The sequence below is a fragment of the Pongo abelii genome, chromosome 23 (assembly GCF_028885655.2).
Source record: "Pongo abelii isolate AG06213 chromosome 23, NHGRI_mPonAbe1-v2.0_pri, whole genome shotgun sequence".
NCBI lineage: Eukaryota > Metazoa > Chordata > Mammalia > Primates > Hominidae > Pongo > Pongo abelii.
In genome coordinates this window covers 24,317,254-24,344,895 of record NC_085929.1, presented here as the reverse complement: position 1 = coordinate 24,344,895, position 27,642 = coordinate 24,317,254, and the positions used below count along the sequence as shown (strand labels likewise).

General features: G+C 53.6%; 1 protein-coding gene across 16 annotated transcripts in view; it reads left to right on the top strand.

Moving 5' to 3' along the window:
* Positions 1-27,642, top strand: part of MICAL3 (microtubule associated monooxygenase, calponin and LIM domain containing 3) — a 234,354-nt gene that overhangs the window by 197,740 nt on the left and 8,972 nt on the right. For 10 of the 16 annotated variants that reach the window (XM_054543024.2, XM_063722746.1, XM_054543031.2 and 7 more), the window contains 9 exons: positions 1,904-2,017; positions 2,853-2,993; positions 3,514-3,596; positions 5,780-7,598; positions 8,132-8,226; positions 12,164-12,214; positions 13,900-14,010; positions 15,748-15,841; positions 20,784-20,834. In XM_054543024.2, coding sequence (XP_054398999.2) covers positions 1,904-2,017; positions 2,853-2,993; positions 3,514-3,596; positions 5,780-7,598; positions 8,132-8,226; positions 12,164-12,214; positions 13,900-14,010; positions 15,748-15,841; positions 20,784-20,834 — 2,559 coding nt within the window. The remainder of the gene's footprint in view (positions 1-1,903; positions 2,018-2,852; positions 2,994-3,513; positions 3,597-5,779; positions 7,599-8,131; positions 8,227-12,163; positions 12,215-13,899; positions 14,011-15,747; positions 15,842-20,783; positions 20,835-27,642) is intronic. The other 6 variants (XM_063722747.1, XM_063722744.1, XM_054543028.2 and 3 more) reach the window with 3 other exon arrangements.

Genomic DNA, 27,642 nt, shown 5'->3' with positions numbered 1-27,642 from the left:
CTTTTGTTCCTCCTTTTCAGAATCGGTATAGTGCAGCCATGAATTCTTTTGTCTTTGTCTCAGAAGTCCCACTCCCTTGTGTTTGATGAACTGTCTTCCTGGAGTGGCCAAAAGCAGTGTTCTCACACCGAGGTTTTAACCGATAGAAATACTTGAGGCATTTCCCCCCTGCTTCCCCCAGCAGGTGCCATTGCTGTAGGATAGCATTTGGCACAGCCAGCAACGTGGGCCACTCTGGTATCTCAGGGAGGTGCGTGGCCCTAACTGTCAGCTAGTCTGGGAACCCGCCCATCTCTCCCTGTGACGTGGGCCGTCTGTTCCCTTCCAAACCTGTTTCATACAGTTCTTCAGACACTAGAGTTGAACCGTCATCTTACAAACTGTGCATAAAAGATAAACATAAGCTTAAGGAATTATTAAAGAAACAAAAAGTCATATAACTGCCACCCCGGTCAAGGGATAAAACGTTACCAGCATCTTCTAAGTGCCTGGCCTGTGGAGAGAAGACGTTATTTCCGAGGCTGCGCCCTCCCATTTCCACACAGCTTTTTAAGAAATCCCCCTAACCGGGCGCCGTCAGTTCCCTGCTCCCCAGCCTGGGGCTTTGATCCGTGCAGACTCTTGTATATGGACATCAGAGCATGACTCCTTTCTCCTGAAATTAAAACCCTTAGGGGTAATTTGAGGGTGGCTGGGCTTGAACCCTAGGAGAGCCCGCAGACCCCTGACCAGTGGTCCTGTGGGTCTCAGGTGGCGCGGGTCTCACAGTGTCCTCAGAGCAGAGCGTGCCGCCCTCTTCCTGCTGGTGCAAGTTCGGAGTGTGGGAGGTGGGGACAGGGTGTGTGCGTGCTTAGGGGCCGGCTCCTGGGGAGGGGAAGTTGTCGAGGGCTTTGCCTCATTTTGCAGCCCTGAAGGGCCACTTGGAGTCCAGAGGATGAACTTTACATACCTTCAGCCCCCAGTGCTCTCCCACAGTATTAGTATTTCTCTAAATTATTGTAAGGGAAGCTCATCTGGTGCCCCTGCACGCGGCGCTGTGGACAATCCCCTCAGCTGACTGGACCTCAACTTTCTCGCTAAAGAAACGGTCCCTCTAATTATATTGCAGGCTGAGTGTTTCTTACCTGAAATGTCTTGAGACCAGAAGTGTTTTGGAGTTCGAATTTTTTTCAGATGTTGTAATCTCTGCATATACATAATGAGAGATCTTGGGGATGGGACACAAGTCTAAACACGAAATGTATTTATGTGTCATATACACCTTGTACACGTAGCCTTAAGATAATTTTATATAATATTTTTAATAATTTTATGCATGAAACAAAATTTTGGGTGTGACTGTCACCACATGAGGTCAGCTGTGGAATTTTCCACTTGGCCTCTTGTCAGTGCTCAGAAAATTTCAGATTTTCGAGCATTTTGGATCTTGGATTTTCAGATTCAGGATGCTCAGCCTGCATTATGAGGGGTGAGTGACCCATGGTGTGTGAGGCGGTCAGCGCACGGCCAGGCTTTGGCAGATGCTGCTGGGCCGAGGCCCAGAGAAGCAGCATTTCCCCTTCCACCCTCCTCCAACTGAGGTTCCTACAGCGACCTTTGGGGGAAGAGGAACAATGCCCCCACCTTCAGCCGCTCTTCTCTTCCCACTTGGCCCCTACCATTGAGAAATGCGCCCCCAGCACCCATGCTGCGTGTGGAGAGCTGCCCACCTCCTGTGTTTGGGGACCCCGGGCCCCCCCAACACCCATGCTGCATGTGGAGAGCCCCCTAGGCCTGGCAGCATCTCCCCTCTCCTGGGGCCTGCATGGCACCGCCCTGAGAAAGGCAGTACCTCTCGCCCCCGTGAAGATGCAGCCTGTCTGTCCTCCTTTTCTTCCTTCCTTTGAACCTTTCTGCTTTGCAGCCCCATTGGATGAGAATGACCTAGAGGAAGATGTGGACTTGGAACCAGCCGAGATAGAAGGGGAGGCAGCAGAGGATGGGGACCCAGGGGACACTGGTGCTGAGCTGGATGATGGTAGGGGTCCGCCCTCCCCGCCCCTGTGGTGGGAGCTCAGGGAAGATGAAGGCAATATGCTTTCCAGCAAAATCAAGCTCAGTGAGGCCGCCATTGGGCCTCCTGGTTCCTTCTTGGCTCCACCATGGCTGGAATGCATCTCGTTCCACCCAATCACCACCTACCCACGAGCACCAGGTGACTTGGCCTGCAGTCGTCCAGCTGCAGCTGGGTGCCTGAGCCACCCTGTGGCTTTACACAAGGCCTTTAATTCTGCTAACTGGCTCCCAAAGCTAGATACCTGGAGATGTGTTCTGCATCGTAGTCTGGTTGTGGGGGGCTGAGGGGGTCAGGGACGAGGCTGGGAAGAATGAGAAGAACCCAAGCTTGTGAGGGGGCGCAGGCCTCAGCTGTGGAGTTGGGGTGGCAGTCAGGGCTACTGAGAGGAGGAGGTGCATAGAAGGGGGCCTGTGAGGCCAGGCCTGCCCTCCACAGGCACACCCTGTCTTTCTCTGTCGTAGCCCATCATGTGTGACTGTTGCTGTATTTTAAAAGAAACAGAGCCCCACAGGCTTTGATGCGGCCCGGCGTTGCAAAAGCAGGAGGGTGCTCTTGGCCGGGCCCCTCAGGAGCGGGGGTGGTCTGGTAGGCAGGTCTGTCCCTGCGTAAGAAGGGCCTCAGGAGCGGGGGTGGTCTGGTAGGCAGGTCTGTCCCTGCATAAGAAGGGCCTCCAGGCCTGCACCTGAGCAGTTGTGTTGCAAATGAGCAAGTGGCGCGGCTGCTCTCAGGTGGAAAAGGAGTTAGGGTGTGCACCCGCTTAGGGTGTGCACCCGCTTCTGCCCCTTCCCTCTGCCAGATCAGCACTGGTCTGACAGCCCGTCGGATGCTGACAGAGAGCTGCATTTGTTGCGCCCAGCTGAGGGGGAAGCAGAGCCGGAGCTGAGGGTGTCGGAAGATGAAGAGAAGCTGCCCGCCTCACCGAAGCACCAAGAGAGAGGTGAGCCTGTCGTTGATGGGAGAAACAACTTTCAGAATTCCTGTGAGGGCCATGTGCACGCAAGAGTGGCTCAGGGGCCAGGCGCTTCAGAGCAGAGCCACGGTGCACACTGGCTTCCGAGGTGCGGGCAGCTCCTTGCCTTTTCCTCCTCTGTCTACCCTCCCTGTGCCACAGGCTGCTGCAGTTGCTTTGGCCAAAGGCCCTTTCCTTGCGTACTTTGGGTCTGGGAGAAGGTAGAAGGTTTGTCCTGAAGCTCTGTGTGCAGAGCCTGCACATGGAGGAAGCCCACACTCTGACCTGGTGTTGACAGGAGCACCTGCAGAGACTGCCGGGCAGCCCCGGGAAGACGGTGCCAGGACCCTGGCCTCTGAGAGAACCTGTGCTTTCCAGAAGAACTGGGAGCAGACTCAGCAACTTGCCCTCCACCCTCCCCTCCACCTTCTGGGGCTGGCTGATAGGGGTGCCCTCCTGGCACATGGCGGGGCTTCCTCTTGTAAGTCCCTGTGTTGGTTCTTTTCAGGTCCTTCCCAAGCCACCAGCCCCATCCGGTCTCCCCGGGAATCAGCTCTTCTGTTCACTCCAGTCCACAGCCCCTCAACAGAGGTAAGGGTTTGGGGCTCACTGTGGGGTACAGAGAACTAATGGGACCCCAAGGACACATATTAACTTCTCTGTTTCAGGGCCCATGGTGTGGGTCCCACCAAGACTGGGGCTAACATAGCCTGCTGGCCTCCTCATTCTGAGGAAGACTGAAAACTATCATCCTCCTTGTACTAAGTGGAGCTGTTGATGACAGGAGTGGCCTTGGACTTCCAGCTCAGTACTCTTAGGGATGAGGCCGTCTGGGTGGCACCTACTAACTCTGCCCCACTCTGATCCCAAACCTGAGTCATCTACCACGTGTCACTGTGTTAGGTCCACATACCACACACCGTATGTTTAATTTAAACACAAATTTATTAAAAATAAATAATTTATTATATTTAATAAATGTATAATAAACATAGGTGTATTAAAATTATGTTTATAAATTATAAATAATTAAAATTTATTAGAACAAATTTATTTTTTATAAATTTATAATATATTTAAAATATAATTTTTTATGATAAATTGTATAAAACATTTGATATTTTATTAAAAATAAATTTGTTTAAATTAAAGCAATAATATTGATGGGATGGTTGGTTTGATATGACAAATGCATTTTTAACATTATGTTAAAATAAATGTATAACCATTGAAATTTACAACATCTGGCCAGGCGCGGTGGCTCAAGCCTGTAATCCCAGCACTTTGGGAGGCCGAGGCGGGCAGATCACAAGGTCAGGAGATTGAGACCATCCTGGTTAACACAGTGATACCCCGTCTCTACTAACAATACAAAAAAATTGGCCGGGCGTGGTGGTGGGCGCCTGTAGTCCCAGCTACTCGGGAGGCTGAGGCAGGAGAATGGCGTGAACCCGGGAGGCGGAGCTTGCAGTGAGCCGAGATCGCACCACTGCACTCCAGCCTGGGCGACAGAGCAAGACTCCGTCTCAAAAAAAAAGAAATTTACAAAATCCATGCAGACAGCCTGTGGTGTGTGAACCACATGGAGAATGCTGCGAAGCCAACTGTGACAGCAGGTCCTGTGGAACATGGTTTGGGAAGTACTGTCTGCAGGCCAGATCAGGGAGAAAGCTGGAATATAAGGCCTGCATCTGCTTGATATAGTCTTTGGGATTCTAGGAAGCATGGAACTATTCAGTGATTTTTTTTTTTTTTTGAGACAGGGTCTCACTCTGTTGCCCAGACTGACATGGGCAACAGTGCAGTGGCATGATCATGGCTCACTGCAGCCTCCAACTCCTGGGCTCAAGCGATCCTCCTGCCTCAGCCTCCCAAAGTGCTGGGATTACAGCATGAGCCACTGCGCCTAGCCTGTTCACTGATTGGATTTTTTTTTTTTTTTTTTTTTTTTTTTTTTTTTTTTTTTGAGATGGAGTCTCGCACTCTCGCCCAGGCTAGGATGCAGTGGCGCGATCTTGGCTCACTGCAAGCTCCACCTCCTGGGTTCATGCCATTCTTCTGCCTCAGCCTCCCGAGTAGCTGGGACTATAGGCACCCACCACCACACCCGGCTAATTTTGTTTTTGTATTTTTAGTAGAGACAGGGTTTCACCGTGTTAGCCAGGATGGTCTCGATCTCCTGACCTCGTGATCTGCCCGCTTCGGCCTCCCAAAGTGCTGGGATTACAGGCGTGAGCCACTGCGCTCAGCCGTCTGTGAAATGGGGAGGCTTTGTTTGAGGCTCTTGGATGGGGTGATATAAGGGCTGGTGCAGGAATCTCTGCACATCTTTGAGCTTCCTGGGGAGGACAATTTGATCATAATGCACTGTGATAAATAGCTATGGTAAGTCTTCTTACAGTCCTGGCCCCTCTGTATGTACGTCAGGGATCTTGGCGCTCTGGGGCCTCCTGGAGAGTGAGAACTGCATTCATCCATGTCCTTTTGGCCAGTGTTCCTGTGAGTGGACAAAGAATATAGGATGTATTTGAGATTAACCAAATCCTGAAAACCCAGTTTGTCTAAGCAAAGTGGTTCTAAGGTTCTAAACACTGAACACCTGGAGCAGAAAGTGGAACGGGTTCTCCTGGAGCTGTTCTAATAACAGCTGGAAGGACGGGGAAGTCCTGCAGTGGGCGCAGGTGCAGGCCCTTTGAGTGAGAAGGCTCCCCGAGGATGCTGCTGGCCGTGAAAGCCCACACCTTCTCAGCGGCTTCTGTCTTCCTTCCCTGTAGGGGCCCCAACTCCCACCTGTCCCTGCCGCCACCCAGGAGAAATCACCCGAGGAGCGCCATTTCCCTGAGCCTTTGCTCCCCAAAGAGAAGCCCAAAGCTGATGCCCCCTCGGATCTGAAGGCTGTGCACTCTCCCATCCGATCGCAGCCAGTGGCCCTGCCAGAAGCCAGGACTCCTGTCTCACCAGGGAGCCCGCAGCCCCGGCCACCCGTGGCAGCCTCCACGCCCCCACCCAGCCCACTCCCCATCTGCTCCCAGCCCCAGCCTTCCACCGAGGCCACTGTCCCGTCCCCTACCCAGTCCCCCATACGCTTCCAGCCTGCCCCGGCCAAAACATCCACCCCACTGGCCCCTCTCCCTGTCCAAAGCCAAAGCGACACCAAGGACAGGCTGGGCAGCCCCCTTGCTGTGGACGAGGCCCTCAGACGGAGCGACCTGGTGGAGGAGTTCTGGATGAAGAGTGCGGAGATCCGCCGCAGCCTCGGGCTCACACCTGTGGACCGCAGCAAGGGGCCGGAGCCCAGCTTCCCCACGCCTGCCTTCAGGCCAGTGTCCCTCAAATCCTATTCCGTTGAAAAGTCCCCCCAGGATGAGGGACTCCACCTTCTCAAGCCTCTGTCCGTCCCCAAAAGGCTGGGCCTGCCAAAGCCGGAGGGCGAGCCATTGTCCCTGCCAACCCCCCGGTCCCCGTCCGACAGAGAGCTACGCAGCGCCCAGGAGGAGCGCAGGGAGCTGTCCAGCAGCTCTGGCCTCGGCCTGCACGGGAGCTCCTCCAACATGAAGACACTGGGCAGCCAGAGCTTCAACACCTCGGACTCCGCCATGCTCACGCCCCCCTCCAGCCCGCCCCCGCCACCGCCCCCGGGCGAGGAGCCCGCCACCTTGCGGAGGAAGCTCAGGGAGGCGGAGCCCAACGCCTCGGTTGTCCCGCCGCCCTTGCCTGCCACCTGGATGCGGCCCCCCCGGGAGCCTGCTCAGCCCCTCAGAGAGGACGTGCGGAAGTCTTTTGTGGAGAGCGTGGAGGAGATCCCCTTCGCTGACGACGTGGAGGACACCTATGACGACAAGACTGAGGACTCAAGCCTGCAGGAGAAATTCTTCACGCCCCCGTCCTGCTGGCCGCGCCCTGAGAAGCCTCCCCACCCGCCCCTGGCCAAGGAGAATGGGAGGCTGCCTGCTCTGGAGGGGACGCTGCAGCCGCAGAAGAGGGGGCTGCCCTTGGTCTCCGCGGAAGCCAAGGAGTTGGCCGAGGAGCGCATGCGAGCCAGGGAGAAGTCCGTGAAGAGCCAGGCGCTGCGGGACGCCATGGCCAGGCAGCTGAGCAGGATGCAGCAGATGGAGCTGGCCTCAGGCGCCCCCAGGCCCCGCAAGGCGTCCTCAGCACCCTCCCAGGGCAAGGAGCGCCGGCCTGACTCCCCCACACGCCCCACTCTCAAGGGCTCCGATGAGCCCACCCTGAAGCATGAAGCCACCAGCGAGGAGGTCCTCTCCCCGCCGTCGGACTCGGGGGGCCCAGATGGCTCTTTCACTTCATCCGAGGGCTCCAGTGGGAAGAGCAAGAAAAGGTCGTCACTCTTCTCCCCCCGCAGAAACAAGAAGGAGAAGAAGTCCAAAGGCGAGGGCCGGCCACCGGAGAAACCCAGCCCCAACCTCCTGGAGGAAGCCGCCGCCAAACCCAAGTCCCTGTGGAAGTCCGTCTTCTCCGGGTACAAGAAGGACAAGAAGAAGAAGGCCGACGACAAGTCCTGCCCCAGCACCCCCTCCAGCGGGGCCACGGTGGACTCCGGCAAGCACAGGGCGCTTCCCGTCGTAAGGGCAGGTGCGTCAGCAGCCAGGTCCGCGTGCAGGCGGAGCGGGAGGGATGCGGGAGGGGCTCGGGTCACTGGGGCTCTCAGGATCCACACTCACGCGCTGCCCCCCCCCGAGGGTTCTCAGGAGCCGTGCTGACCTGGAGAAGGGACCGAACCATGGGTTCACAGGGCATAGCCAGCTTAGTAACAGAATTATCAAAGCCAGCTTGAAACCGGACCAGGAAGACTGTGGAGGTTTGTGCCCTTCCTAAAGTCAGACGACCCCAGAGGGGCCCACTCGTGCACAGGGCAGAGGGCAGTGCTACCAGGAGGGGCTGGGCAGGCCCAGGTGCCACCCGCTTGGCGTCAGCTCTGCCCTGCCCAGGCAAAGGTTGGTGTCCCAGCTCCTGACTCCCCAGGATGGGGGATGGATCCCTAAAATTCACTAAAATGAATCCAGCCCCCCACCCGGCCTCCTCGGCTGCACATGGGAGCGTAGGAACGGGAGAGAGCTGCGCCGGCTGTCTGGCGCCGTCCTCACGTGGCCTCTCTCTCTCCACAGAGCTGCAGCTCCGGCGCCAGCTGAGCTTCTCCGAAGACTCAGACCTCTCCAGCGACGATGTCCTTGAGAAGTCCTCACAGAAGTCCCGGCGAGAGGTGGGTAGTCAGGCAGCGGGGCTTCACAGGGCTTGGGGCCCTGTCTGTCCACTGCTGGGCTTTGGTGGGGTAGAGGAGAGGGACAGCAAACCTGAAGCCAGGGATGGACAGCTAGTGGCGCATAGCCAGCTGACTGCTGACGCAGCCCAATGCACTGAGGCAGTCACCCCGGGCTTTCTACATGGGAGCTGGGGCCGTTGGCGTCTACAGCAAGGGCTCCTGATTTTTTGTGAAGAAAAGACTGTAGCCATTCCTGTGTCACACTCCCCTTCCCTGGAGGAGGCAGCTTGGCATTGTCTCTTTCTTCATGGGTGATCCCGCGGGGAGCAGCCCGCCAGCCCCAGGGCCTGGAGAACACTGCGCAGTCCAGGGCTGCTGGCAGGAGCTGGGACCTCAGGCACTGAGCATTGTGCCTGGTCCTGCTCGTTTGGTGGGTTTGATAGTTAGGGAGGGTTTGTCGTCTTAAAGGACTGGTCCGGGAACTGACCTGCAGGGCTGCTAGGTCTGACTCAGCCCCTCACTTTCCAGAGCCCAGGACTTTGGGTGGATCCAGTGAAGGTGGAGGGAGAGGAATCAGAGCACACTCTAACAGGCACCTGTCAGCATACAGGGTGGGCGGAGCTCTGCGGAGCGTCACGTCACCCCACCTCCACTGTCCAGCCGTGGGGCCTGTGCTCCTCCTCCTGGCTGGGGGCAGCCCGGCTGTCTCCTGCTTCCTGCCTCCCTTTTGCGTGAAAAGCTTCCCCAGAATGTAGCATGCCTTCGTTGCAAGGCTTCTGGGGCTTGGACTTGAGTCTGCCCTCTCCTGCCGTCCAATAGCCCAGTCAGGGTGGGCCACGGTGCGCCTGAGCCCGTCACGTGCCCGTTCGGTGAAGATGGCTCCTACAGCCTGATCCAGTTCCCTTTAAATAACTCAGCAAACCGGACGCTTTATTTCTCATCCCCTCCTTGGTACATTCATCTCCCTTGGCCTTTCCAGCTCTTTGGCCCCTCTCCTAGAAGACTCTAGAGAGCCAGGCCTCTCCTCCTGCTCCACCCTCTACAGAGCCAGGCTTCCTTGTGCCCCAGCCAGGCCAGCAACTGAGTTAGGGTTGGGATCTGTGCCTTCTCAGGGACCAGGAGAGTGTGCCTTCGTCAAGCCTCCCTGTCGGGCTTTCCCAGTTGCACTGGGGCTGAGCTGAGAATTCCCCTGGGTTTCTATGTGGGTCCCTAAACACATTCCAATACTGGTGACTGGTGCTGCTTTAGGGGGTCAGCAAAGAATGGAGAATGTGGTCCCAAGCTCACTGCCTCAGTGGTGACAGTGTGGACATTCAACCTATTGTGTCAGCTTGGCCACCCACCTCCCTCACATTGCTGTGGTGGGCAGTGTGCCCACTGCTTCTCCATCCATGAAGCACCTACTGCCTGGGTTGGCTGTGCCAAGGCTGATACTTGGTGAGCCTCCCCAGGGCCCAGCAGATATGAGGAGCAAGGGAGGAACAGGAACAGGACCCCAGGAACAAGCCATGGACACCAATCATGGAACCCTAGAGCCAGAGGGTGGCCTCTAAGGCCTCACGCTACAGGGGCACCCACAGAGGCAAAACCATTTGCTAGAGGTCACATACGGATTACTAAAGCCAAAGCCAAGCCTGGGGGACAGACAGGCTAGCCGATGGCCGACCTAGAGGACGGCTGAGGACCGAGGAGACGGTCGAGCTGGGGGATGGATGACCTAGGGGACAGTTGAGCCTAGGGGATGGATGACCTACAGGACGGCCAGGCTAGGGGACGGCCAACCTAGGAGACAGATGACATGGGAGACAGCTGAGCCACGGGCAGCTGACCTGACTTCCGCATGGTGTGGAGTCAGCCTGAGCAAGAGCTGGGTGCTGTGCCTTTTCAAGACATGGGTGCTAAAGAGGAAAATAAACCGAACAAAAATAGCCATAAAGGACATTTTGGGAACAATTAAAGAAATTCAACTGAGGACTGGATGATAGTATAAATGTGTAATATTATCAAATTGTTAAGTTCCTTGCAAGTGATAAAGGCACTATTAATGTACTTTTATGTAGGAAATTTATATAGGAAAATGTCTGAGTTCTTAGGAAGTCCATCCTAAAATGTTTAGGGACGAAGGGTCGTGGTATCTAACCAATGATTCATTACAAAAGGTCATATAAAAGATGACATATAGATGAAGCGTGTGGCAAAATGGGAACCTTTGGCAGACACAGGTGAGAGGCATATGGGTGTTCATTGTCTTCCTCTTTTAACTTTCCTGTGGGCTTAAATCTTTCAAAATAAGTGTGGGGAACAGGGGCTCTAAAGTGAGGATGGGGTTTGACCTGCCTCGGAAGGAGGAAGCCACTTCTGCCAGGCCACGATCCCGGGGCCACTCCAGCAGCACAGACGCCTCCTCCCGCCTCACAGCATCTGTGAAACAAGAGCCTGGGTTTTGTTTTGTTAGAAACTTTTAAACCAGTCAAAATACTTATTTTTTATTTAAAATGTTTATCATAGAAAATTTAGGATAATTCAGACTTTTAAAAAGTCACCTGTAGCCCCGATCTACAAGAGAGAACTCGCGTTTACCTCTTTTCTAATTGCTTCCATTTGACTTTAAATACAAGCAACGCAGCTGCCTCTTGAGCCCGGCGGCCCACCAGGGTGTGGCCTGGGCACCCTGCCACCCCACATCCAGATTCACAGCAGAACGTCAGCTCCTGTGGCTGGCCGCCACCTCAGGCACACAGGGATGGGTGGTGACTTCGCCCCTCCCAGCCCGGAAAACGGGTAGATTGTGGGAAGGCAGCCACTGCCCCCCCATTACTGTTGACATCAGCCATAGGTGAAGATGTTAGTGCTGTTCCTTAGGGTGTAGCCCATAGTTCCCGTGGGCTTTTTGCAAGCTGCTTCGGGAAATCATCTGTCTCTCTCTTTTTCTGAACCGGCTTGTTCTCATAATGACATTCTCTTGCTCTGATTTGTGGAAGATGTGGGTCCACTTGAAGCAGGCAGGACACAGGTGCTCAAAGTCGAAGGAGGCAAATTTATTCTTCCCTCGCCTACAGGCTTGGGAAGCACAGCTCCGCACAAGGCCGGCCCACAGATGGGATACAGGGAGTGCGGCTGGGGTTGCAGCTGGCCTGGAACTCTCAGGGCTTCCCTGTCTTGTGCACCACCACACACCCTGGTTTCCTTAGTGCCTTTCAGCCGTTTAATATGGCTGGTGAGACCACAAGAGCAGATGTGACTCACCTTGACCCTCAGAGCAGCTCTGCGCAAGGTGTGATGGAATGAGAAGAGGCGCCTGCTGCTGCCTGACGTGCTTTTGGTAAACAGCAGTTACTGATGCTAGTTCAATTCCCTTTACCGGGCACAATCAAGAAATGGCAGCTGGGTGGCACACAGGAACACTGCCAGCGGAGGGAGGGCATTTCGGGAGAGATGGTCAGTTTCCCTTCCAGTTTTGCTGCGTCTGTCTGTCTCTGAGAGCAGGACCCCCTTTCCTCCCGCCCCCTTCTTCCACTCGCCCGGAGCACTCAGCAGGAAGAAGTGGGCTGAATTTCCACAAGCACATGGTCACTCAAGGAGAAAAGCATCTAGAATCACATATTTTAATGGCTTTAACTTTACACAAGGGACATTGAGATGAGGCGAGTTTTGGGGGTGGTGAGGAAGAAGCTGTTTCTTCCCAGTAAAAGAGTGAACCCCGGCCATATTCAAAACCGGGTCCACTCAGATGCCGCCGCTGGGATCTTCACACCCAGATTCCTACCTAGGCAGTCCTGTGTGACTTTGTGAAAAATAATCTCGTGTTTTAAGTCTTGTGTGTTTGTTTTCAACTTCTAACTTATTTTGCTCCATTTCTGTGTTCTTAATTTTTAATTTGTTAATCATTATTATTATTACTATTCTGTTTCATTTTCTGATGCCATCCGCTTAAAAGTCGATTTATGTACCACACGCCTTGGCATTCGGGAGATCATGTGCATCAAAGGTAGTGTCTCGTTCCCGTCAGCTGGTCACCGTTGCATGCATGTCTGTGATTAACCACCCAGCGCCGGCCCCGGCCCTCCAGCCACATCCTCACTAACTGTGTTTGTGCGTGCATGGGGCTGTGGCACACACTGGCAGCAGTACTTCCGTTAGCCGCATCATGCGCAGGAAGGACGATGAGACACCTGCTCCTCACCGGCTGCAGTGCATGTGGTCATTTTGCTCCAGGTTCCTTGGGTCGGGACAGAGCCGCCGCTGTGGGGCTGGGCACCCCAGAGAGGGGCAGTGCAGCAGCCCTCAGCTCTGATCAGCAAGGTGCAGCTCTGAAACACCACTGATGACCCTTAGGGACTGCCTGCTCAGGGGACCCTCTGTCATTTGAGCTCTTCAAGTGAAGATTATGAGTATAGACCCCAAGTCATGTTTGTCTTCTTTGAAGTCTATAAAAGTTTTCTTGTTGGCCCGGTATGGTGGCCATACCTGTAATCCCAGCATTTCGGGAGGCTGAAGTGGGAGAATCACTTAAACCCAGGAGTTTAAGACCAGCTTGGGCAATACAACGAGATCCTGTCTCTACAAAAAAAAATTGTTTTAATTGTCCGGGTGAGGTGGCACATGCCTATAGTCCTGACTACTCGGGAGGCAGGAGGATCACTTGAGTCCAAGAGTTTGAAGCTGCAGTGAGCCATGATCGCATCACTGCACCCCAGCCTGGGTGACAATGAGACCCTCTCTCAAAAAAAATCTTTTATATAGTCTCCTTGTTTCATTTTCTTAGAGGCAATAAAGAAGGTCTTATGAATAAAGGCAAATCCCTAACCTTTGCCCCTCTGGTTGCCCACGGTTTGTTCAAAGCATCCGATGCTCCCTTGAGCCCTTGGCACCCACGTAGGCAGGGGGCTGTGGCTGTCCATCTGTGGACTTGCACTGGATTGGGCCATTGCCTCCTCTGTTCTCCATGGCGCTAGGCACAACAGCCCTGGCCAGGCCACAACCTCTCTTCTTCCTAGCAGCCAGTGGCTGCCTCTGCAGACCCCAGAGTCGGTCCAGGTTCAACTCCACAATTCCTTCTTCAGACTGTACTTGACTTAAAAGAGAAACATCCCTGTTCTCTCTACTTGGGTGTCATTTCTTGGAAGACTCTCATGGATACTGCTCTTCTGAAGAAAGTGGCCTTTGGTACCAAACAGGAAAATAAAAGGATCCCGATTTCTCTCTTGCTTCCCCTGTAAGCCTCCTAGAAGCAGGAGGCTTGGTGAAACAGCCTACCAATGTTTTTACTCCCACAAAGTTTTAAAAAGACCAGACATCCTTATTTGGGAAACAGGTGATCTCAGTGGTAAAGGAGCGTGTGTCCCTTTATTGTTTTAACTGCTTAACAGTCGGTCCCCACTCAGCCTCCTGTCCCTGTGCAGAGGTGGGGAAATGTCTCACTCTGTGGATCTTAGGTGTACCCGTGGCACTGAGGGCTGCTGCAGGCTGGGGACTCTGCAGACCTCATGCCTTCTGCCTATCAGCAACCCCGTCCTGCTAGCACTCTACTCTACAGAGGACAGCTTGTCCTGTCTGCCTGGGTACCAGCTCCGACATGGGGGACAGACCTCTCCAGGCCCCTGCTGACCTGCTGCCCACCCCGGTGCAGGCCTCTGTGCACCTGACTGAGGAAATTTCTCTTGTTCTCTCCAGCCAAGAACCTACACAGAGGAGGAACTGAATGCCAAGCTGACCCGGCGTGTGCAAAAGGCAGCTCGGAGACAGGCCAAGCAGGAGGAGCTTAAGCGGCTGCATCGAGCCCAGGTAAAACCAGGGAGGATGGGCCCAGGGCGCATGCGTGGGAGGGTTGGGCAGCATCTCCCCATCCACCCAGCTGCTCCCTGCCACACAAGCACAGTGCAGAGCAGAGCAGAGGTAGACGGGCTTCCCTGCTATCCGGGTCACCTTTGGCTGGTGCAGCCACAGAGGCCCTGCGTTGGTGGAGCTGTCAGTCAAAAGGGAAGAGCAGGCCGGGCACAGTGGCTCAATGCCTGTAATCCCAGCACTTTGGGAGGCTGAGGCAGGTGGGTCACTTGAGGTCAGGAGTTCGAGACCAGCCTGGCCCACATGGCAAAACCCCGTCTCTACTAAAAAAACAAAAATTGGCCGGGTGCGGTGGCTCATGCCTATAATCCCAGCACTTTGAGAGGCCAAGGCGGGCGGATCACAAGGTCAGGAGATCGAGACCATCCTGGCTTACACGGTGAAACCCCATCTCTACTAAAAATACAAAAAATTAGCCGGACGTGGTGGCAGGCGCCTGTAGTCCCAGCTACTCGGGAGGCTGAGGCAGGAGAATGGTGTGAACCTGGCAAGTGGAGCTTGCAGTGAGCCGAGATTGTGCCACTGCACTCCAGCCTGGGTGACACAGAGAGACTCCGTCTCAAAAAAAAAAAAAATTAGCCAGGCATGGTGGCGGGCCCCTGTAATCCCAGCTACTTGGGAGGCTGAGGCACGAGAATCGCTTGAACCCGGGAGGTGGAGATTTCAGTGAGCCTAGATTGCACCATTGCACTCCAGCCTAGGCGAGAGGGTGAGCCTCCATCTCACAAAAAAAAAAAAAAAAAGGGAAAACCCTGCATTGAGTTTCCCGAATCCCTTATTGTAGAATAATCATTGTAAGTCGCCTTATTCAATTGTGAGGACTGTCACCAGGAGTCCATATGTGGCCCCTCAGCCTCTGATAGGCCTGGGATTTTTGTGGGAAGAGGTCAGAGGTCAGAGCTCTCCTCCCATTCTCCAGCTTGTCTTCAGGCTCTACAGACCCTGAATCTAGACCATTGTAGCTATCTTTTTTTTTTTTTGAGACAGAGTCTCACTCTGTGGCCAGGCTGGACGCGCAGTGACGCTGAGCTCACTGCAACCTCTGCCTCCCTGGTTCAAGCAATTCTCCTGCCTCAGCCTCCCGAGTAGCTGGGATTACAGGCCTGTGCCACCACGCCCAGCTAATTTTTGTATTTTTAGTAGAGACGGGGTTTCACCATGTTAGCCAGGATGGTCTCGATCTCTTGACCTTGTGATCTGCCCACCTCGGCCTCCCAAAGTGTTGGGATTACAGGGATGAGCCACCGCGCGCCCGGGCGGCCTTCTCTTTTAAATTTTATCGTAAAGATGGGATTTCCACTGCACTCTTCAGGAACCCCCTCCAGCACTGTAGCAGTCTTGCCGGGAGAACAGTCTGAGGTTCTGGTACTCAGGCCCCTCCTGCCACAGTTTACATCCACTTCCTGTCTCTGCAACACTCCTGGGAGGGTGGTCACTACTTGAGTCACGTCCACATGCTTTGATGCTGACTAGCAAGGCCCGGAGCCTGGCGTCTACACAAGCTAGGTGGTTCTGGTGCAGGTGGTCTCCACGCCACACCCTGAGCACACCGCCCACAGACTAGAGCCCTTTCCAGAGCAGCAACTGCTTTGTTTCCCCTCATGTGGGTGTGGAGTTGTGTGTCCTCCTGAAGCAGGGCTGGAGAGCCGGGTGCTCAGGTTGTGCTGTCTGTCATAGATCATCCAGCGGCAGCTGCAGCAGGTGGAGGAGAGGCAGCGGCGGCTGGAGGAAAGGGGCGTGGCTGTGGAGAAGGCGCTCCGCGGCGAAGCAGGTACTGCCGGGCTCCCTCCTAAGCTCTGCTCCTGGAGGAAGCCCTCCCTCCCGCCGTGGTAGGCTAGTTTTGCTTCACCTCACCTGGAATTCAGCTCCTTTTCCAGCAGGATTTTCTGGGGCCCTTCATCACTGAGATTTGGGGCTTCCTGTTAAGCAAAAGAAAATCCCCGTCTGAGACAGCCCCAGGCCCATCCTGCTCCGCAGCCCCTCTGGGCTGCCGTTTCCCATAGAGTGAAACTCAGTCCCCGGCATGCTGATGGCGAGCGCTGGCTCTTCCCCCTCCTTCCCACCCCACCGTTTACTCTAGGAGGGAATAACTGAGAGTGAGGGAGATTGAACCGCAAGGAACCATCACAGAACTGCACTGAGCAGGTCCCCAGCCTGCACCCCACAGACCCCCTCCTGTCGTTAGTTCCCTGGGACCCTCCTGCCCACAGAGCCCTCAACACCGCTGGTGGGGGAGCACGTGGCCACCCTCGGCACACACACATTTCCCAGAGGGCACCCAGGCCCTGTGTGCGCTGAAGGCTGCTCACTTAGGGCAGGGCTGGAGAGGCTCAGGGCATGTGACTAGCCGACGTGGAGCAGACTCCGGGGAGTGGCTGGCAGGGCCCTGTGCTCGTGACTGCTGCTCCTGGCAGGGAAGCCCTGGAGAGTGTGGTGCGCTGATTCCTGCCATTCCACCCAGGGAACCTGCGCGGCTGCGCTCAACATAGTTGGGCACAGAGAATGCAAGGGAGTGCCTGAGGCGTGTCTGGCCCCACGGCCCAGGAAGTCCTGCTGGTTCAGGACCTTGAAGCTGCAGGACCAGCCCCGGGGGTGCAGTGGCCACTCTGCCTTCTCAAACATCCGCAAATCTTCGTCTAGTCTCTGGATGGGGAAACTTCCGTCTCTTTATAGCCTGCAGGTTCAGCGTTCAAATTGTGAGCTGGGGATGAAGAAAAGGAGTGTCCTCTTACTTCCTCACTCTAGTGTGGCAGAGGGGAGCAGGGTGCCTCTGCTGACGACAGGCAGGCTGTCTGTGAAATGGAAGAACTGGGAGGAGGTAGCCAGGAGCAGGGCCAGCTGCTGCCATCTGATCTTGCTCAAAGACTGACCCATGGGCTCATGGGAAGTGCCTGGTGTCAAGATGAATTTCTGTGGCCTGTAGGACTGAAGTTTGTGTGTGGGGAATGAGGGAGTCCAGAATGGAAGTAGGTCTCCTTTCCCAGGCCTTTAAAGCTTATCGGTCTACTCAGTGATGACTTTCAGGCAAAGAGATGGGATGGGGAGAAAGGTGAGGATGTGGATGTTCTTGACTTGGGCTCACCTGATGCTGTTAATGCATGAAGTCCAGACTACCAAAAGAAATACAAAAACTTGAAGCACTTAGCATCCGATAGGCTGAGACGACTGAGATGTGTTACTGTGAGACAAGCACAGCAAGGAGATTTGGGTTCACCTCAGAAGGTCCAAGGTTTCCCAGCGAACCTGCGGTGCCCCTGCCCCCCTGCCCTGCTCTGCTCGCTCTGATTTGGCCTCCTCAGTTAAGCCTGAGCCCAGATGGAGTTGGCCCCAGCCCACCTGTGCCCGACTGCGTCCAGGCCTATGGGGCCCTGCCCTCGTGCCGTTTCTCTTCTTGCAGAAGATATCAGGAGAGAGCCTAGGCTCATCTTCATTCCTTCTTGCCCTTCTCCACAAATCACTTCTGCCAAGATGGAAAGCAGTGGATAGATCTCAACACACAGACAGAATAACCACATTTCGTGGTTTAAGCCCTTCAGGAAGAAGACAGCGCCCTGCCTTCCTGACTCACGAGGTTGAGGTGGTGGTGCCATCAAGGTTGGTGGTTTCCGTAAAGCACTTGGGCGCCCGTGGCCTCCGTGAAGTCTGAGTGTAAAACAGTGCTTCGATGCCCCTGTCACAGGCCCTGTTATTCAAGCTTCTGCCAAAGGGCCGGAAAATAATATACCATTGAAGATTGGCGTAGGATTTTGCCAGAATTATTTCTTCTAGTTAGATAATCACATTTCCTCAAACATATACAACCCAAATGCCATCTAAGTCAGTGGTTTTCAAACTTGTTTTTTTAGCAGCAGAACCCTTTTCACAAGATTGTAAGTTCAAGTTTAAAATCAAAAAGAATTATTCTAAAATGTTAATAATTAACACAGATTTGAAAACACAGGTTATAGCAGAGAGTCGTGGACATGACCGAGCCCCAGCATCCAGCCAGTACACACAAGAACTGTAGTTGCTATAAGTGACAACAGGGTTTTTCTTGTTTGGTTGGTTTTTGGTTTTTTTTAACAGCTTACTTGGAAATCTCAGGATATCTGCAGTTTAAATGATGTAGACACTAGAAGTTTAAAATGAGGCAAGAGCTTTTTTTTTTTTTTTTTCACAGTTGGATCATAGCAAATCTAACAGCAGTTCCTATTCCTCATGACAAACAAGTCTCAAACAAGAGGCTCCCAAACAAAGTAAACAAAAACCCAGCTATGCTGTAATACCACAGCAAAACGTGTTACCCACCTACAGAAAGGGACTCGCTGACAGGCGTGCATGCTGTCACTGAGCTGTAGCTCTCCTGGACAGACCCTGAACGGTGGCAGGTGAGCAGGCCAGAATTTAAATAAATAAATGAATAAAATGTCCTCTTCACTAACACATTTACAGGGAGTTCAGCCACTTAACACACAGAGAGAGGCAGAAACTTGATCCTGAGGGCTCCACAAAATCAAGCTCACCTGGCAGCACAAATTGTTGGGTTGATGGTCTCCAGTGGGTGAAAAGTTGGCATATAAAACATTTGGGCTGGGCGCGGTGGCTCACACCTGTAATCCCAACACTTTGGGAGGCCGAGGCGGGCAGATCACCTGAGGCCGGGAGTTTGAGACCAGCCTGACCAACATGGAGAAACCCCGTCTCTACTAAAAATACAAAAAATTAGCCTGGCGTGGTGGTACATGTCTGTAATCCCAGCTACTCAGGAGGCTGAGGCAGGAGAATCACTTGAACACGGGAGGCGGAGGTTGCAGTGAGCCGAGATCACACCATTGCAGTCCAACCTGGGCAACAAGAGCGAAACTCTGTCTCAAAAACAAAAACATTTGAAGGTGGTGTGTCTTATTTTAATAAGGGCTCTTAAGAGAGCTACAAGTATTTGTTCATCAGGTATTTGGGAGACCCCTTGGAATGCCTTTGGAAGAACCTTAGGGTTCCACAGAAGCTTAAAAACCACTGTCCTAGTACAAACTCCTTCCTTTAGATGAGTCTTCAGCAGGTATCTCTATCCAAAGATGTTTCTATTCTGTTTTTCAAGATGGGCCTTAGTAGCTCTGTTGGGATATTTCGTTGTGATGCATTTGAGAAACTCTCCGGAATTTTCAGGAATTATGGTTCCTACCATAAGAATATAAGAATTTCCAAATATGTTCCTTCTCTTACGTGAATATATCCCTTCCAAGGCTGGTCTCTCGTCACAGTTCCCCGTGGCCCTGCCCCTCCTTGGCCGATGCCGTCTCTGAAGCCCAGGTGTGCGTGCTGCTGCTGCTTTCTCTCCTGCTTCTGCTCCTGTTCCTGTCCTTAGTCTTGTGGCACCTGGCTGAGCCCTGAAGAAGGCAGTGGCAGCTGGGCATGATAATAATCTGGAGTCTTCTCATCATGGCAGTCCGCCCTTCCCTGGGGACTGTAGTAAACTGGCTGGAACCTGCCATCATCTCACTTGGTGGTCTCAGCTTCCATCACCGTCTGAGGGCGTCAGACAGACTTTGTTAGCCAAGCTGCCTTTCCAGAGAAGGGCTCTGGCGTGGACCTGCCATCCCGTTCTCCGTTTGTCTAAGGTATGACAACGTATGGCCAGGCTGCAAGGATTAGCTTCAGCACCTTTGATCCTAGGGCCGGGCCACGACTTAGGTAATTTCCAGTCCTGGGGCACCTGGGAAGCCTTTTTGTTACAAAACCGCTGGCTCAGCCTTGAGCATGCGTTGAAGAGCTGGGGCAGGACCGCATCTCTACTACTCTCTGCTGTGCCACTCTCACGGGGAGGCCCTCAGGTGGGACCGGAGGCTGTGAGCATCTGCATTCAGAATGTGGGGTTTGGAGAGAGGGCAACACCGTAGCGGCCGAGTGCTGTGCTCTGTGTGTCTTTATGATTCTGGGGAGATGAGGACCGCCCGCTCAAGCCCAGCCTCTCGGCAGTGCCCAGTCTGCATCTCAGGCGTGGAAATTACATAGCGCTCTTGGCCAGACAGCTGTGGAACTACCAGGCTAGGAGTGCCCTGGGCCGGCAGACCTCCAGGAGCCTTCGGCCGAGTGCCTGGGGGAAGAATTCTGCATAAGTCTCTGCTCGTTTCCTGTTTTTAAGAAGGCCGACTGAATTTGGAGGCCTCAGCCTCGAAACAGGATCCCCTTCCTCTCAAACCCATTCGGCAAAAGTGGGTCTGCAAGGCATCTAATAGTCAGCAGTGGGGTCGTGGGAATTCCTGGGAGAGCACTGACTGCGTGAAACCTAAGGATTTCAGAGCTTCTGTAGGGCGTTTGCCTCCTGCCTCCAGCCCCTCAGCCTGGGGCGTCCAGTATCAGCAACTGACACGCAGGCAGCCCCGCTCTATTAACTCTTAGTTAGAGAAGGTTCAGTCCCAGGGGCAGGAGTTCCCAGCAAAGCCAAAGCCTCTGTCCCGGCTGATCCCTGGCGTACACGGGATCGTGTTGATAGTGACTGTTGACTCCCCGCGGTGGGTTTTAGTGACTGCCCTCCTCCCACAGCCACGCAGTATGCAGATACGGCGTGTGTAGATATGCGGTATGTGATGCACTTAGGCACGCATGCTTTCCAGCCGTTCCTCTGCCGCCTCGCTGTGTCTGTATTTCTTACGCTGCATATCATTGGTTGGGTGTGGGGGGACAGGAGGGCTACCTGATGGAATAACTCTGTCTTCACCGATTCCTTGTTGTAGACTATTGGGGAGAGTCTTATTACAGTGACCTCATCGACTTGCATCTGGGTGGTATGTATGGCAGCGCCTGTGCTGACACTAACCCTGCTGACACCCTTTCTCCACCCACGCTTCCCAATCCCTGCTCACAAAAACAAGGAGAAATCAACCCAATAACCAAATGGCAAAAGCACAGACCCTTTTCCAGCTCAAAACAGAGCAGCGTGCTGATCTCCCTGCTGCCCACATGTGCTCCAGAGGAAGATCTGAGCTTGCTTTTGCTGCCTGGGGTCGTTTTAATTTTTTATAATAAAACTTTGCCCACCCGACCCCACCAGCCTTGCATCTGCGTCCTGGTCCCTAAATACACACACTCCGACACAGCTTTTGCCCTGAATCTCATCCCTCACTGCTTGTAGGAATCATATCTGCTAGGGGGCTCACTGCCTGCCACACTTACGCAAAGAAGCAAACATGCCAAGATCTCAGCCCGACCGTTTTCACTGGGGCGTGCTCTCATTTCTCCCAGAAGAGCTGAGTGCGAGGGAAAGGCTTCTCTGTAGTGATTTCTGCCCGGAGTCACCAAACTCAAAGCCAGGTTGACGGGTGCCCATAACAACGTCCCTCCCTCCTTGCTCTGTCCTGGGGCTCACTTTATACTTCTTTTCAGTGAAGACAGGAAAAGCTCAAGGCCATGGTTCTCAAAGTGTGGTCCCTGGACCAGCAGCAACATCACCTAGGAGCCTGTTAGGAAGGCACAGCCTCAGGCCCTGCCCCAGACCTGCAGAATCAGAAACTCTGGGGTGAGGCCTGGTTATCTGGTGTAACAGACCTTCCAGTGGGTTCTGATGCCCTCTAGAGCAGGAGAACCACTAGCTTAGAGGTTGCAGTATGTTTGGCATCTTGCCATTTGTATTAGTTCAGAGGAATGGCTGACCCCTGTGTCTCATTTCTAAGCTTTTCTCCTGGGCAGCTGCCATTCTGTCGAGGGGAATCCTGGGGACTCTGGCTCCTCCTCCCTGTCCCTGTGTCCTTGATCTGGCAGTCTACCCACTTCATCTCCCCGTGGAGGCTCCATGCCTAGAGGTGGTCTTCAAACAGAAGAATGGCAAAGATAATTGTCTCATGTTTTACCCTGACCCCATTCCTTTAAGAGGGTCACTTCTTGGCCCATTCATTTAAAAACCAATGTCATAGTTCTGTGATTCCACCTATCAGACAGTGCCACATCCAAGGTGGGGCTGTCACCTCCCTGGGAAGAGAGACTGTTGCTGTCTGTGCTTCCTGTGTTCTCCAATCCCGCGCGCCCACGGACCCACCCCCTCGGAGACTCCCTCAGTGTCCCAGGGCTTCTGGTGTGTTCAGGGACCTCCGCACTCAATGGCCACTGGTGCTGCAGAAGGGCCGGTGCTTACATTCCAATTAACAGACCCTTTTCCCATCTAATGCCTCTTGCCTCCTCCTAACACCACCTCGGGAGTGTTCATGTCCATGCTAAGCGAAAAAATTCACACCTGTTATCCCAGCAATTTGGGAGGCCAAGGCAGGTGTATCATTTGAGCCCAGGAGTTTGAAACTAGCCTGGGCAAGATGGTGAAACCCCGTCTCTATAAAGAAATTTTAAAAATTAGCTGGGCATGGTGGCACGTGCCTGTAGTTCCAGCTACTAGGGAGGCTAAGGTGGGAGGATCACATGAGCCCAGGAGTTTGAGGCTGCAATGAGCTGTGATCGCACCACTGCACTCCAGTCTGGGCAACAAAGCAAAGCCCTGTCTCTTAAAAAAAAAAAAAAAAAAAAAAAAAAATTGTTTACGTTCAGAGTCTCCTGGAAGGGGCTGTCAGAACGCGTTTCTTTAGGATTGTATCCACCCTTCCCTCCCAGTTCAAGATGCCATTAACACACCCATCGCATCTCCTGCTTTCTTTGTTTTTTGTTGTTGTTGTCGTTTGTTTGTTTGTTTGAGATGGAGTCTCGCTCTGTCGCCCAGGCTGGAATGCAGTGGCGCGATCTTGGTTTACTGCAAGCTCCGCCTCCCGGGTTCAAGCGATTCTCCTGCCTCAGCCTCCCGAGTAGCTGGGATTATGGGCGCCCACCACCCCACCCGGCTAATTTTTGTATTTTTAGTAGAGACGGGGTTTGCCCATGTTGGCCAGGCTGGTCTCCAACTCCTGACCTCAGGTGATCTGCCTGCCTCGGCCTCCCAACGTGCTGGGATTCCAGGCGTGAGCCACCGCGCCCGGCCTGCATCTCCTGCTTTCTTTACCCTCCTTGCTCGAGTGAGAAGACGTAGTGAGCTGGTTTCTCCTCTGGGTTCCTGGACTCCAGCTACTAGCTTTTTGGATTTAGAATTCCAGCAAGTTCCAGGGAGAAATGAAATAAATAGAAAAAGGAAACTCAGGATGCCTTGTGAATCACACAGTGCCCCACCACTGACACTCATAACCCTTTGAAGGTGGGCTCATCAGCTCATCACTTCCCCTTTCCCAGACCGTTAACGCTGCGTAAATTCAAGACTTCTCGGGTTCTGCTCACCACGTGGGGGCTGCTGCTCGAAGGGGACATTCCCCTCTGCAGGGAATCTCTTGTGGACTTAAGGTCCTGTTCTCGCCACGCCCATGAGGATGACGGCAATGCCAGAATTAGGTTTCGTTTCTGTTTCTGCTGTTGTGTCATTCTTAGAGCACTTGGTAATATTCATTAATTGGAGGGAAAATCACCCTTTTGAGATCTGGAGCCTCATATGTAAAACCTGATTGCCCCTCTGTGCCTGCATCCCCAGAAGGCCACCTCGAAGCCCCATTTCTGTGCCATAGCACCCGTCTCATTTCTCCCATGGGCAGAGCAAAGCTCCAAGCAGCCCTCGGAGCGTTGAGAATGCTACCTCCTGCCCAGAGGGGCTGACTCCTACCCCTGCCCTGTGCTCTGTGTGTCACGCTCCAGGCTCTTTCAGTGGCTCTCAGTGAGCTACCTAAAGGCTCTGAAAGTCTCTTTTTTCAGCCACAGAGTATAAAGAATGAAGATTTCCCTTCCTCACATAGCTGGACCTTGTGATTTCCAAAGAAATCATTAAAAAGACTCAAAACAATCCTTGGGCCAGAGAGGAAGGGTCCCCAGGTGGCCACTCCCCTTCTCTCTTCTTCCCTAGGACCCTGAACAGGCCCGGCCCAGCCTGCTTTATTGCACTAGAACAGACAGATGACTGGAAATCTAGAAGAAAACCACATTTCTTCTAAAACTGATTGAAAATACACACACATAATTTCTAGTTCTCGGGGACCTCATCTCTTGATTTATATGTCTCAAAGGAAATCTAAAGAACACGAAAGGTTTAGAAATGTAACATGAAGGACTGGAGGGTGGCCTCTTGCTGTTGTGCAGGGATGCCGGCCCCTGCCCTTCTGAGCAGCCGTCTTCCTGTTCTCTCTGCTTCTCTGAGTTTCATGTTGATAGATTCTTGGTTTGCCTGACCAATCCACCGTCAGCTCGGTTCTGCTTTGCTTAGGAACTTTGGAACCTGCGAGGTTTCCCAACGCGCGCGTGTGTGTGTGTGTGTGTGTGTTTTAGAGCAAGGTTTCCCAACGCGCGTGTGTGTGTTAAAGCGAGGGTTTCCCAGCGCGTGCGCGCACACGCACGTGTTTGTGGGTGTGTTTTAGATTGTAATTCTTACATGCATTTGTTTGGTTTTTTGCCTTCACTTTTCCTCCCAACCTGGAGCTTTATCTCTGCACTAAGTCTGTGTAGCACCAGGTGTCTCCCAGCCCCACTATGTGTATGCTAGACTGGGCCTGCCGGACCAGCCTCACCCTGTCATGACAGCTGCTTGCATGTCTGCAGTATTGCACACCAGCCAGCTGGGACCCCTGTCAGGGCCATGGTGTTTGTCATCACCTGAGGTTTTAGACTGGACCTCACCTTTGCAGTGCCAAGGCTGCCCCAGGCCAGGAGCATGGCATTGGTGGTGCCCACCAAATAGGCTTCCTGGGTTGGGGACTCAGAATAGCCGAGTGCCTTCTTAGTCAGCAACACATTTGGTCAGTCTTCCCTCACACTTCCCAGGCTGCATAACCTGAGCAAGGCAGAGTGGAAAATCTACAGTGGCCCCACTCCATAAACCTGAGCCGCCAAGGAATTCCAGCCCTGAGCACTTTGCTTTGTGAAAGTTTTTGAGACAGGGTCTGGCTCTGTCACCCAGGCTGGAACCCACCCAGTGGCGCCATCTCCACTGACTGCAACCCCCACCTCCTAGGTTCAAGCAATTCTCCTGCCTCAGCCTCCTGAGTAGCTGGGACTACAGGCGTGCGCCACCACACCCAGCTAATTTTGTGTTTTTAGTAGAGACGGAGTTTCACCATGTTGGCCAGCCTGGTCTTGAACTCCAGACCTCAAGTCATCCACCTGTCTCGGCATCCCAAATGCTGGGATTACAGGTGTGAGCCACCACACTTGGCTGCTTTCTGAAAGTTTAATCCAGTCAGTTGGGCATAGCCATGACAGGTAATGCCCCTGGTGTTTCCCAGGAAAAGGTGACAAAAGCTCTTTGGTGTCTCTGACAGGAGTTCGATAAAAAGGCATTGCTCTGGCCGGGCGCGGTGGCTCACACCTGTAATCCCAGCACTTTGGGAGGCCAAGGCGGGTGGATCACAAGGTCGGGAGATTGAGACCATCCTGGCTAACATGGTGAAACCCCATCTCTACTAAAAACACAAATATTAGCCGGGTGTGGCGGTGGGCGCCTGTAGTCCCAGCTACTCGGGAGGCTGAGGCAGGAGAATGACGTGAACCCGGGAGGTGGAGCTTGCAGTGAGCGGAGATCGCACCACTGCACTCCAGCCTGGGCGACAGAGCGAGCCTCCGTCTCAAAAAAAAAGGCATTGCTCCAACACTATTTATCATTATAATATTTGTTATTATTTATAATGGTACTGTATTTAGCAGTAAATATAGTGGCATCGCCGCCAAAACAAGTGTGAGAAATGAGAGTCCAGAGAGTCCACCCTGGTAAGCTAAGGGCTGCACTTGGCTGCCCAGAGAGGCAGGAAAGTGGAGCCTCAAAATATGCCTGAGAATAAGCGAGCCTCTTTCCTGTCCCCAACACCTTGGAGCGTGATCCTCAGAGACTAAAGGGAACTGAAAACCAAAAATGATCTCTGTCTATGCAGGATGTTCCAAAAGTGTGGCTGAAAGGGGAAGACACTAACCTTGGGGCTCTACAAAGTTTCTGTGTGTGAAACACACAACAGCATATCAGAAGGGAGGGTGTGGGGCCAGCCTCCACCTCTTGAAAGGCTGGTGTTCTAAAACGCTTGCAAGCTGATTATTTGGAATTCTGTATTTTCACGTGGAAATACAGTTGTAAATGGTGGCTCAGCTCATAAAAAGCCCATTTTCCTCATTACACCTCTGTGTGTGGTACTAGTCTGGTGACACTCCAGGACCTAACCCGTGTTCCCTGGGGAAACGCAACATTCCAGGCTGGGGCCTCTAGGCTCTAGAAGTCTCCCTAGTTGGCCGTCTTTTGGTCTGCTGGACACTGCTTTAGGGACCTCCCCAGCTCTGTGGTGATGGTGTCTTTGTCCAACCAGGAGGAGCTGGGAGCCTGTCTAGTGGGCAGAGATGGATACCGAGATGAGGCAGGTCCCTGGGGCCAGTTGTTCAGCTGCCTTGGAGAACGGCCCACCGACTTGCCTGCCCGCTGTGGCTGTGCTCACCTCTGCTTCCTCTGCTCTGGCTGCCACGTGGCTAGCATTGGTGGCTGGTGCGTTTGGGGTGCTCGGTAAACATTTCTGGCATAAATTATTAATCTCCCGCATTGTCCTTACCACAGGCCATGATTCATGTATGATATTGCTGTTTTTGATATCAGCATCATTGTAGAAGCCAGTGGGTTAAATATAACCAGGCAGAATTGAATGATTGAGTCGGAAATGCAGAGCATCAAGCCAGCACCCACCACCACACAGATTGTCACTGGTGGTTGTCGGGCTATGAACAGAGTTGGGCCTTTGTCTTGGCCCCTCTGGGCTATTATTACTTATTTATTTATTTTTTAGAGATAGGGTCTCACTCACCCAGGCTGGTGCAGTGGTGCAGTCACGGCTCTCTGCAGCCTTGACCTCCCGGGCTCAAGCAGCCCTCCCACCGTAGCCTCCTGAGTAGCTGGGACTATACATACTCACGCTACCACACCCAGCTACTTTTTGTAGAGACGGGGTCTCACTGCATTGCCCAGGCTGGTCTCGAACTCCTGGGCTCAGCAGTCCTCTCACCCTGGCCTCCCGAAGTGCTGGGATCACAGGTGTGAGCCCCCGTAGCTCCAAGCTTTCTGACCGTATCCTCACTAATCCTTGTGAGCAAGGCACTCAAGCCTCTGCCTCCCGGTCTCAGGGCTATGGCTCTTGGATTTTGAGTACCGGAAGGACTAAGGTAGGCCCTGCCTGCCTCCCAGATGACCATCTAGGTTCAGTGTGTGGGCTCGTCTGCTTGCTTGTTTTTCCAGCTGCCCGGGTGTCTTCTTGATGCAGTGTGCCAAGGTGAAGAGTCTTGGTTGGAGAGAAGGTGGGAATATAGAAGGACAAGTACAGAGGAGGGGACCTGCCCTACAGCTGGCCACTCTTTCCCCCACCCCGTCAGCCGTTCTACCCCACACTGGGTCCTGGGCCCGTGAGAGGCAGGGCCTGGAGTAAGGTGCTCGGGTGCGCTAAGGGCCAGGTGGTAGTGTAGGGGGTACCCCGACTTAGGAAGGCCAGGCCTGGATTCAGGTCCTGCCTTCACTGTCTCCCCAGGCACAGACAAAACAGACTCTAACCTCTCAGGGCCTCTTCAGAAGATGAGGCAGGAAGGGACATCGGGCCTCCCTTCCAGGTGTGACATTCTGATCAG